This window comes from Chiloscyllium punctatum, chromosome 28, assembly GCF_047496795.1.
Source record: "Chiloscyllium punctatum isolate Juve2018m chromosome 28, sChiPun1.3, whole genome shotgun sequence".
Taxonomy (NCBI): domain Eukaryota; kingdom Metazoa; phylum Chordata; class Chondrichthyes; order Orectolobiformes; family Hemiscylliidae; genus Chiloscyllium; species Chiloscyllium punctatum.
Window position 1 is genome coordinate 9,272,211 of NC_092766.1, and position 12,835 is coordinate 9,285,045.

The 12,835-nt window shown below is 45.8% G+C and overlaps 1 protein-coding gene across 1 annotated transcript in view; it reads right to left on the bottom strand.

Annotated features, from left to right (window-relative positions):
* The window catches only part of thbs3a (thrombospondin 3a), an 81,471-nt gene that overhangs the window by 51,153 nt on the left and 17,483 nt on the right, over window positions 1-12,835 (bottom strand). The window contains exons 2-4 of the mRNA XM_072548862.1: window positions 10,973-11,179; window positions 10,523-10,779; window positions 6,562-6,664 (exon numbers count right to left, since the gene is read on the bottom strand). Of these exons, the coding sequence (XP_072404963.1) occupies window positions 6,562-6,664; window positions 10,523-10,779; window positions 10,973-11,179 (567 nt within the window). The remainder of the gene's footprint in view (window positions 1-6,561; window positions 6,665-10,522; window positions 10,780-10,972; window positions 11,180-12,835) is intronic.

The following is a 12,835-nucleotide window of genomic DNA, read 5'->3' on the forward strand; positions in this document are numbered from 1 at the left end:
CTGCAGCGGACAGCCTGAACTGACAACCGGAAGCAGCAGAGACAGGCCACTATAAATGCCGGAGGAAAGATCACAGAAGCGCTTCACAGGAGGCTCCCAAGCACTGAGGATGTCACCTAGACAGGGGACGAAACGTCTGCAACACAAATTCCCAGCTCGGCGAACACAACCACAACACCATGTGATATCAAGTAACAGTTGGAGACACTGGATACTGCAAAGGCTATGGGCCCTGACTACGTTCCAGCAACAGTACTGAAGACTTGTGCTCCAGAACTTGCCACACCCCAAGCTAGGCTGTTTCAGTACAGTTACAACACTGGCATCTACCCAATAATGTGAAAAATTCGAACATAGACCATAGAAAAGTACAGCACAGAACAGGCCCTTTGGCCCATGATGTTGTGCTGAGATTTAATCCTAATGTAAAATATAATAACTTAACCTACACACCCCTCAACTCACTGCTATCCATGTGCCTGTCCAGCAGTCGCTTAAATGTCCCCAATGACTCTGCTTCCACCACCACCGTTGGCAACGCATTCCATGCATTCACAACTCTCTGCATAAAGAACCTATCTCTGACATCTTCTCTGTACATTCCTCCTAATATCTTAAGACTATGACCCCCTGTACCAGTCAATCCTGCCCTGGGGAAAAGTCTCTGGCTATTGACTCTATCTATTCCTCTCATTATCTTGTATACCTCATCCAAAGTTGTCCAAGTTTGTCCTGTACACTAAAATCCAACCCGGCCAATCACTGCCTCATACAGGAAGTCATCGTTTGAAGATGTTAGGAGGAAATCTTCAGTCAAGGGATGGAAGGTGTCATCAATAGTGCTACCAAGCAGCACCTGCTCAGTTACGCCCAGTTTAGGTTCTGTCAGAACCACTCAGCTCCTGATCTCATTACAGCCCTGGTTCAAACATGGAGAAAAGAGCTGAATTCCAGAGGGGAGGGGGGAGTGACAGCCCTTGACATCCAGGCTGCATTCAACCGAGTGTGGCATCAAGGAGCCCGGGCAAAACTGGAATCAATGGGTATCAGGGGACAAACTCTCCACTGGTAAGTATCATACTTGACACACAGGAAGATGGTAGAGGTTGTTGGAGATCAGTCATCTCAGCTCCAGGACATCTCTGCAGGAGTTCCTCAGAGTAGTATCCTAGGCCCAACCATCTTCAGCTGCTTCATCAATGCTTTCCCTCCATCATATGGACAGAGGAAGGATGTTTGATGATGATTTTATAGTGTTCAGCACCATTCGCAACTCCTCAGATACTGAAACAGTCCATATTCAAATGCAACAAGAACTGGACAATATCCAGGCCTGAGCTGACAAGTGGCGAGTAACATCAATGGCAGGCTATTACCATCACCAATATGACACAATCTAAACATCACCCCTTGACAATTAATAGTGTTACCCCCATGATCAACACCCTGGGGGTTATCATTGACTAGAAACTCAACAAAGTGGCTACAAGAGCAGGTCAGAGGCTAGGAATACTGAAGTGAGTAACTCACCTTAATTCCTGACCATCATTGACAAGGCATCAGTCAGGAGTGTGATGGAATACTCCCCACTTTCCCAAATGAGGGCAGTCCTTACAACACTCGAGAAGCTTGACACCATCTGGGACAAAGCAGTCACCTGATTGGCCCCACATCCAGAAGCATCCCCTCCCTCCACCTCCAACGCTCAGTAGCAGCAGTGTGTACTATCTAGAAGATGCACTTCAGCAATCACCAAAGATCTTCAGACAACACCTTCCAAACCCACAGCCACTTCCGTCTCGAAGGCCAAGGGCAGCAGATGCAAGGGAACACGACCACCTGAGTCTAGATTAGAGTGGTGCTGGAAAAGCACAGCAGGTCTGGCAGCAGCAGAGGAGCAGGAAAATCAACATTTCAGGCAAAAACCCTTCGCCAGGAATAAAGCAGCAAGCCTCCAGGGTGGACTGATAAATGAGAGGAGGGTGGGGCTAGGAGAAGAGTACAATGGGTGGATGGGGGTGGGGATGAAGGTGATAGGTCAGAGAGGAGGGTGGGGTGGATAGATGGGAAGGGAGATTGGCAGGTAGGACAGGTCATGAGGATGACGCTGAGCTGGAAGGGTGGAACTGGGGTATGGTGGGGGAAGGGGAGATGAGGAAACTAGTGAAGTCCACATTGATGCCCTGGGGTTGAAGTGTTCCGAGGTGGAAGATGAGGCATTCTTCTCCAGGCATCGGATGGTGAGGGAGCAGCGGTGGAGGAGGTCCAGGACCTCCATGTTCTCGGAAGAGTGGGAGGGGGAGTTGAAATGTTGGCGGGCGGTGGGGTTGATTGGTGCGGGTGTCCCGAAGGTGTTCCCTAAAGCGCTCTGCGAGAAGGCGTCCGGTCTCCCCAATGTAGAGGAGACCGCATTGGGAGCAAGAGATATAATAAATGACATTGGTGGATATGCAGGTGAAACTTTAAAGTCATAGAGTCATAGAGATGTACAGCATGGAAACAGACCCTTTGGTCCAACCCGTCCATGCCAACCAGATATCCCAACCCAACCTAGTCCCACCTGCCAGCACCCGACCCATATCCCTCCAAACCCTTCCTATTCATATACCCATCCAAATGCCTTTTAAATGTAAAAATTGTACTGGCATCCACCACTTCCTCTGGCAGCTTATTCCATACACGTACCACCCTCTGCGTGAAAAAGTTGCACCTTAGATCTTTTTTATATCTTTCCCCTCTCACCCTAAACCTATGCCCTCTAGTTCTGGACTTCCTGACCCCAGAGAAAAGATTTTGTCCATTTATCCTATCCAAGCCCCTCATAATTTTGTAAACCTCTATAAGGTCACCCCTCAGCCTCCGACGGTCCAGGGAAAACAGCCCGAGCCTATTCAGCCTCTCCCTATGGCAGTCCCAATCTATGTTTGGAAAGTTAAAATCCCCTACCATGTCCACCCTATTATTCTTACAGATAGCTGAGATCTCCTTACAAGTTTGTTTCTCAATTTCCCTCTGACTATTGGGGGGGTCTATAATACAATCCCAATAAGGTGATCATCCCTTTCTTATTCCTCAGTTCCACCCAAATAACTTCCCTAAATGTATTTCTGGGATTTTCCACCCTCAGCACAGCTGTAATGCTATCCCTTATCAAAAATGCCACTTCCCCTCTTCTCTTGCCTCCCTTTCTATCCTTCCTGTAGCATTTGTATCCTGGAACATTAAGTTGCCAGTCCTGTCCATCCCTGAGCCATGTTTCCGTAATTGCTATGATATCCCAGTCCCATGTTCCTAACCATGCCCTGAGTTCATCTGCCTTCCCCGTTAGGCCCCTTGCATTGAAATAAATGCAGTTTAATTTATTAGTCCTACCTTGTCCCTGCCTGCCCTGACTGTCTGACTCGCTTATGTTCTCAGCTGTATCCGTCTCAGATCGATCTCTTTCCTCACTATCTCTCTGGGTCTCACCCCACCTTACTAGTTTAAATCCTCCCGAGCAGTTCTAGCAAATTTCCCTGCCAGTATATTAGTCCCCTTCCAAATTAGGTCATTTCTAGCCCAAAAGAGATTCCAATGATCCAGAAATGTGAATCCTTCTCCCATACACCAGCTCCTCAGCCATGCATTCATCTGCTCTATCCTCCTATTCCTGCCCTCACTAGCTCGTAGCACTGGGAGAAATCCAGATATTACTACCTTTGAGGACTCCCTTTTAAAATTTCTGCCTAACTCTCTGCAGTCTCCCTTCAGAGTCTCAACCTTTTCCCTTATGTCATTGGTTCCAATGTGGACAATGACCTCTTGCTGACCCCTCTCCCCCGTGAGAACATTCTGCACCCTGTCTGAGACATCCTTGATCCTGGCACCAGGGAAGCAACACACCATTCTGCTTTTTTGCTGCTAGCCACAGAAACGTCTGTCTGTACCTCGGACTAGAGAATCCCCTAACACAATTGATCTCTTGGAACCCAACGTACCCCTCATTTCATTAGAGCCAGTCTCAATACCAGAAACATGGCTATTCGTGCTACGTTCCCCTGAGAATGCATCACCCCTACATTTTCCAAAACAGCATACCTGTTTGAAATGGGTATATCCACAAAAGACTCCTGCTCTGGCTGCCTACCTCTCTTACCCTTCCTGGAGTTAACCCATCTACGTGACTGTATCTGAGACATCCCCCCTTCCTATAACTGCCATCCATCACATACTGTTGGCTGTTGCAAATTCCTCATCGCTTCTATCTGTCTCTCCAACCGATCCATTCGATCTGATAAGATTCGCAGCCAACAGCATTTATGGCAGATATAATCCGTAACCCTTAAACTCTCTTTAAACTCCCACATCTGACAAGAAGTACATATCACTCTATTAAAGGCCATTTTTGCTCCTTCACAATTTACAGATCCAGAAAATAACACCGTCTTATTCCTCTACAAACACTACTCCAGGTTAAATTAGTAGTTATGGCTTATCCAACCTTGATGGATATGGAAGGCTTCTTCGGGGCCTTGGATGGAGGTGAGGGGGGAGGTGTGGGTGCAGATTTTGCAATTCCTGCAACACCTTCCACCCTACAAAACTTTGCATAAACCACCTCATCCGCCGACATTTCCGCCACCTCCAAACAGACCCACCAACAGGGATATACTTCTCTCCCCACCCATTTCCGCCTTCTGCAAAGACTGTTCCCCCCGTGACTACCTGGTCAGGTCCACGCCACCCAACAACCCACCCTCCCCTCCTGGCACCTTCCCCTGCCACTGCAGGAATTGCAAAACCTGTGCCCACACCTCCTCCCTCACCTCCATCCAAGGCCCCAAAGGAGCCTTCCACATCCAATGTTTCACCTGCACATCCACCAATATCATTTATTGTATCCATTGCTCCCGCTGCGGTCTCCTCTACATTGGGGAGACCGGACGCCTTCTCGCAGAGCACTTTAGGGAACATCTCCGGGACACCCGCACCAATCAATCCCACCGCCCGTGGCCCAACATTTCACCTCTCCCTCCCACTCTGCTGAAGACATGTAGGTCCAGGGCCTCCTTCACCGCCGCTCCCTCACCACCCGACGCCTGGAGGAAGAACGCCTCATCTTCCGCCTCAGAACACATCAACTCCAGGGCATCAATGTGGATTTCACCAGTTTCCTCATTTCTCCTCCCTCCACCTTACCCCAGTTCCAACCTGCCAGCTCAACACCATCCTCTGACCTGTCCTACCTGTCAATCTTCCTTCCCACCAATCCACTCCACCCTCCTCTCTGATCTATCACCTTTATGCCCACCTCCTTCCACCTATTGTACTCTTGGCTACCTTATCCCCAGTCTCACCCCCTCCCATTTATTAGATTAGATTCACTACAGCATGGAAACAGGCCCTTCAGCCCAGCAAGTCCACACCGACCCTTTGAAGAGCAACCCACCCAGACCCATTCCCCTACATTCACCCCTGACTAATACACATAACACTACGGGCAATTTAGCATGGTCAATTCACCTAACCTGCACATCTTTGGATTGTGGGAGGAAACTGGAGCACCCGGAGGAAACCCACGCAGACACGGGGAGAATGTGTAAACTCTACACAGACAGTCGCCTGAGGCAGGAATTGAACCAGGTCACTGGTGCTGTGAGGCAACAGTGCTAACCACTGAGCCACCGTGCCACCCCTCTCTCCACCCCAAAGACACCCTGCCTTCATTCCTGAAGGGCTTTTGCCCGAAACGTTGATTTTCCTGCTCCTCGGATGCTGCTTTTCCAGCACCACTCTAATGTAGACTCGGATTTCCAGCATCTGCAGTCCTCACATTTGCCTAATTGATTTTAACACCACCATCTGCACATTCTCCACTAAGCCACTCCCCATCCTGACTTGGAAATGTATCGCCGTTACTTCAGTGTCGTTGGGTCAAAATCCTGGGATTCCCTTCCTAACAGCTTCGTAGTTCTACCTGCAGCACATGGACAGCACAGGGCAGCTCACCTTCACCTTCTCAAGGGGCAACTAGGGACAGGCAGTAAATGCTGGGTCAGCTAGCAACACCCACGTCCCAACAGTGACTCTAAAAAAACACAGGCAGAGAATCCCGAACCCATGACATTGAGCCATGGAACTACAATATACAATATATAATACCATTCACAAAAACTGGTCACTGCAGCCCATCACCAGCCCCATGCACTAGAAACAGATGTTAGAGACCACACTCAGAACACTGCCACTAGGAAAAGTCAGTAGATGCTGCAGGCAGTCAGGGCATAGAAAATGGACTAAAAGACACATAATGGATATTGGACAACATTGGGCACTCAATACAGTTTACTGCACGGATAGGAGTCCTGAGTCTACAATGCTCATTCACTCTTGGGGGAAGACACAGGTTTCAGGAAAGCTCTGAATCAGATTAAGTCACAGATAGACATCTGACAGACATTGTAACTTGTAGAATGCCCAAAGGTTCTGAGGAAGACGACCTGCCCAGTCGTTCAACATTAAAAATAGCGAAATGTGAGTATGGAGTTTGGGGGAAATAATCCAGATGAACTCAAATCATACCCATGTTCCTTAGAGCATCATCTCTCTGAAATGGACACTCCTGCAATGCACCAACCCGGACCACTGTCCCTCCCAGGAATAACTTCAATTCCTCCAATGAGCCCTGAGTATAGAACAAAAACATCATTTCATTCATTGAATTATTTTATTTCTCTTTGACATAATGAACAAAATATATCTTTAAATCAAAACAATTATCACTCCTGCAGAATAATTATGTAACTTGCTAAATGATGGATCGCAGAAGTTCAGTTTCTGAAATTAATAATAATGGGACACGGTATCCTGAGGTGACAAACCACAGCTTGAGATTGCTGTGAACCGTTCAGAATTCACACCAAAACCAATCAAGAAACCATACAAATAAAGGTAAGCAGACATGATCTTATAGCTTTTAAAAAGACATGGCTATAAGCAGATCAAAGCTGCGGGGGGGGGGGGTCGGGGGTGTGATTTTTTTTTCAAAAAGACAGAAGGAAAAGATGGTGGCATAGCGTCTTTAGTACGAGATGAAGGGTAAACCATGCCTTACATATCTTAGAATCCTTTGAGGAGATAAGAAGCCGGATAGATAAAGGAGATCCAGTAGTTTTAATACATTTGAATTTCCAAAGAGTTCAATAAGGTTCACTAAGACTACTTAGTAAAATCAGAGTCTATAGAGGTTTATAAAATCATGAGGGACATGGATAAGGAAAATAGACAAGGTCTTTTCCCTGGGGTGTCCAGAACAAGAGGGCATAGGTTCAGGGTGAGAGGGGAAAGATACAAAAGAGACCTAAGGGGCATCTTTTTCACTCAGAGGGTGGTACGTGTATGGAATGAGCTGCCAGAGGAAGTGGTGGAGGCTGGTACAGTTACAACATTTAAAAGGCATCTGGATAGGTTTATGAATAGGAAGGGTTTGGAGGGATATGGGCCGGGTGCTGGCAGGTGGGACTAGATTGGGTTGGGATATCTGGTCAGCATGGATGGTTTGGACAGAAGGGTCTGTTTCCCTGCTGTACATCTCTATGGCTCTATGATGCTGAAGCAATATATTAGTCTGGATTGCTAACAAATAGAAGACAGAGTTGGGATAAAGGGAGACATTTTCTGGATGGCAATCAATAGTCCCACAGAGATCAGTGCTGGGGTCACAGTTCTTTATTGTATATATTAATGACATAAGTGTGGAAGATGAATGTACTATAGCTAAGTTTGCAGATGACACAACAGTTGGTGGGAAGGCAAGTGGCAAGGATGACACTATGATTCTGTAGAGGGACATAGACAGGTTAGGTGAGTGGGCAAAAACTAGTAGATGGAGGAAAATGTGAACTTATACATTTTGGCAGGAAGAGGAAAGGAGCTGAATATTATTTAAATGGACAGGGGTCGCAGAAAACTGCAGCAAATAGAGACTTGGGAGCCCTCTCACATAAATCACAAAAAGCTTGCATCCAAGTACAGCACGTAATAGGACGGAAAATACAATGTTGGGTTTTATTTCAAAGGGATTGGAATAAAAAGTAGGAAAGTTTAGCTAAAATTATACATGGAACTAGTCAGACCAGACCCTAAGTCCTTATCTAGGGACAGATATACTGGCATTGGAGGCAGTCCAGAGAAGGTGCATGGGGTTGATGTCACATATGGAGGGATTTTCTTATGAGAGAATTTGCAAATTAGTCTTGTACTCATTGGAGTTTAAAAGAATGAGAGGCAATCTTATTGAAATGTACAATATTCTTCGGGGGCTTGAAAGGGTAGTTGTGGAAAGATTATTCACCCACGTGGGAATGTCTTCATCTCTTGGAGTTACCTTTTTAAGATAGAAATGAGGAGAAATTTATTCTCTCAGAGAGTGGTGAATCTATGGACTCTATCAGAGGAGTGGATCATTAAGTATATTCAAAGCTGAGGTTGAGATATTTTTAGTCAGTAAGGGAATCAAGGGTTATGGGGGAAAGGCAGGAAAGTGGAGTTGATCCATGATGATCTTGGTAATGCACATGAACAGAGAGATCTGTGTTCAGGTGCATAAATCCCTGAAAGTTGTTACCCAGGTTGATAGGATTGTTAAGGAGGCATACGGTATGTTGGCGTTTATCGGTAGGGGGATTGAGTTTCGGAACCATGACGTCATGCTTCAGCTGTACAAGACACTGGTGCGGCTGCACCTGGGGTATTATGTACAGTTCTGGTCACTGCATTATAGGAAGGATGTGGAAGCTTTGAAAAGGGTTCAGAGAAGATTTACTTGGATGTTGCCTGGTATGGAGGGAGGGTCTTATGAGCAAAGGCTGAGGGAACTGAGGCTTTTTTCATTTTAGAGAAGAAGGTTGAGAGGTGACTTAATCAAGATGTATAAGATAATCAGAGGGTTAGATTGGGTGGACAGGGAGAGCCTTTTCCCGAAGATGGTGAGGGCTAACATGAGGGGACATAGCTTTAAATTGAGCAGTGATAGGTTTAGGACAGATGTTAGGGGTAGTTTCTTCACTCAGAGAGTAGTAGGGGTGTGGAATGGCTTGCCTGCAACAGTAAGAGCATTTAAAGGGGAGTGGACATACACATTGTTAATAATAGAACGGTGTAGGTTAGATGGGTATCAGATTATTTTCACAGGCCGGTATAACATCGAGGATCGAAGGGCCTGTACTGCGCTGTAACATTTTATGTTTTATATTCTATCTGTATGGCAGAGCAAACTCAATGGGCTGACTTTCTCCTGCTTCAAGGTCTAACAAACTAAGTGAGATATGAAAGGGTGGCTATGGGTTCACAGCTGGATGATTGAGCCCTCACAAAGTGAGTGCAATGATTGTCAGTTGGTCGAGTCAGTAGTAGGTCGCTGGCTAACGCTGTTGCCTTGTCTTTCTGTTTCTCACGTTGTCCTTACTCAGCCACTGCTTTGGTCAATTACAAAAATCTTGATGTCATTTTTGATGATAAATTATAATCTTGGTAATTATTTAGCATTTGTTTCCCAAGTATTTCTGTTAAAACAGCAGACTTTCAGATTGTCTTGGATAGATTCCTCTTGTCTCCATGTGAACAGGCTTCCTGGTGTAGTTCCAAGTGGTCCATGTGTTTGGTCAGACTCAAGTTAGGAGATTCTGTCAATGTGTCACAATCATCAAAGCTGAAGGCAGAACATCACAAGCTCTATACTTTGCAGGACCGAATCTTCAAAGACACTTGTGTCTGTTGTTTTGTCTTACAACTTCATCCACAAAACTCCTCTAAGACAGATGCGTAGGTCCTTATTGAGAATCATGATAATTGGATGGAGAATATTGAAATTGAGAGTGATGGATAATTAGGTGGATCAGTGAATCAGTACATCAGTCTCTTCAGAGCCTGAGGTCAGAGAGTCAGCATTACACAGGATAAGAAGGGCTTGGATTTGGATGAGTGGGAAAGATTGCTGCTCCTGCCTGATCAAAGTTTCCCCAGAGCAGGAAACCCTCATCATCCTCTGATCAGTAAACAGCATTGGCAGTGACAGGCACAACGGGCTGAATGACTTTTTTTTGTATCATATGTCAATTCTAGACAATTCACATGATGTCAACCTGTGGTTGGTCATTAATATTGCTCTGTTATCCAATCCCATAAAAAATCCTTGTTCTCATCATGATCTAGTGAAGTTTAGGAAGATCATGTCATATTGCATTTTAACCAGCAAACCAGGTAATGTGGCATGTATTCCAGAGTTGACCCAGGTTACTGAAAACATAGGCAGGCTAAGACACACTCAGATTCCGTCAGCTCTCCCCAGTATTCAATGTTTCCAGTACTTCACGCCACTTCCCTTACCCAAGCACAAAGACCATCTGCCACCTCTTATCTCCTCAGTCTTCCTGAGCTGCATTGACAATGTGGTTATTCACAGGACTGGGAAACATCAACTGCCCCTCAAACGAACGCTGTGAGAGCTAACTAACTATGATCACGACCTGACCAAGTTGCTCACCTGCATCCGTGCGTAAGCCCTGTGACCAGTCCGTACATCGATCGTATCTGCCTGCTCTGGGGGTACTTTCACCATGGCTGGGAGCCCCACACTGGAATCCACCTGTCTGCAGTCAACATACAGCTCCATGGTGATCATGTCACGCTGGAGACCACTGACTCGCAGGATGATGGAATGAGGGTTTCCGTCTGACAAGTTTGCATTTTGTAAATTCACAGACTGAGTCTTGCTATCTTCTCTCAGGTAGCGGACAAGCACTATGTAGAAGAGAGGGTGAACACATTAATCAGCTACTCTTCTTCCTTTCCTTATTCCACTCTGAAATCTCCTGAGCGTCATCTCTCCTCTCCTCCCACCACCTCCCCCCTCCCCCCCCCCACCCACCCCACTATACCATCTTTACACCACCTCATGTGGCAATATTCCTTTCACTGTAGTAACATCTCTTACCTCTGTTGATCTTGCCCATCACAGTGACCTCCAGGTATCTCATGTTGTCTCTCTTGGCATAGAACCCCAGCAGAATACCCCCCTGTCTGGGTGGCAGCCTGAATACAGACAGGACAAAGAGCTCATTCACTGTTAGAATCTCTGTGGCCAGCTTCTCCACTATTGAGGCCTCCTGTTTCACATTGTGCATTGATCCGAAATCAATCACTGTTGGGACAGAGGTAGAAGGAATGATTAAAGCAGAAAGTCAACTAAACACTGAAATTCCAAAGAAGGAACAAATTATGGAGAGGAGCACAACATAAATCACAACAGAAAGACAAGCATTGACTGAGCTAAACCAAAGATGATCATAGCAGCTCCCAGTGCCAACTCTTTGACTTCAAATATAATGGGGGAAAACACCTGAGATTATTAACCAGAAAGTGATCCCATTGGCTGGACTGCACAGAACTGTTAGTCAGTGTAAGCTGTTCTGAGGAAGGGTCACTAAACATGAAACATTAACTTTGATTCATCTCAGACGCTGCCAGACCTGCTGAGCCTTTCCAGCAATTTCTGTTTTCGTTTCGGAATTCTAGCATCCATGGCTCTTGTGCTTTTTAGGCATTGCAAGTTCTTTATCAGGTACTGGTAAAGCTGACTGGGAGATGTAGTGTTTCCTTATTGTAAACTGTAATTATTGATCAATTAAGCTGCTATTCATCAGCTAAATCACAATGAAATTGGCAGGGAAGGTGATGTGTTGTGTCTGCAGGATGTGGGAGTTTCTGGATGCCAGCATCATCCAGAGTGAACAGATATGTAGTCTGTATCTGCCGATGCAGGAACTTCGGCTCAGAATCAACGGACTGGAGTCTGAGCTGCAGAAGCAATGTGAAGGGGGACATTGTCTGGACATCTGATTCCAAGTTGTGGTAACACTCTCTAAGATAGCGTTAGCTGATTTGACCAGTAGTCAGGGACAGGAAAGTATGACGACTAGTGAGGCAACTAAGAGGACTCAGAGAGCAGGGGCACAAGAGCCGCAATCTTTGCAAGTTTCCAATGGGTTTGAGTACTTTCAATTCATTGAATAAGAGTAAGTGCTGCTGGGAGAATGATGCCAATCAACAGAGGGAGCAAAAAGGAAAGTAGTGTCAGTAGAGGACAGCATGATATTGTTCTCTGAGGCAAAACACATGGGTCCAGACATGTGCCAGGATCTGGGATATATCCCTCTGGTCTGGAGGGGAACTGGCATTGGGAAGGGGAGGCTCCAGTGTTTGTAGTCTTCATCAGTACCAACAATGTAGGTGGAATTAAGAAAGAGGTTCTATGAGGGAGTGAGAAACTAGGTGCTAAATTGAAAAGCAGAACATCTCTGTAATAATCTCTGAATTACTACCTGAGTCAGTGCAATTAGCATACAACAAATGTGATCAGAGAAATTCACATGTGGTGTGAGGAAGCTTGGTTCTGCACCAGCATCAGTACTGGGAAATTGAAGCCAATATTCCCTCCAAGGTCTGTGGAAATCAATTTTTCAATATGTCTGGGGGTTGGTGTAACCTCAGAGTGGCTGTACAGTTTACAGGGATGTTGTCCAACTGAACGGTACTGGGACTGGTGTTCCAGCAAGCCACAAAACGAGGGAGGTGGAAACACCTAGAATTTAAACAAAGGGGGAAGTTGAGGAATCAAGCTTGGATAGATGTAGCAGACCAAGGGAAGAGTCAAGTCAGGACAAGAAAATAATAATCTAGGAAATGAAGGTCAGAAAATGGAAGGAAAGGGTAGAGAGAGAAAAACCACAGAATGTACCAATAGTCAAGACTAAATGTTACAAAGATAACACAAAGATAAAACTAAAGGCATTATTTG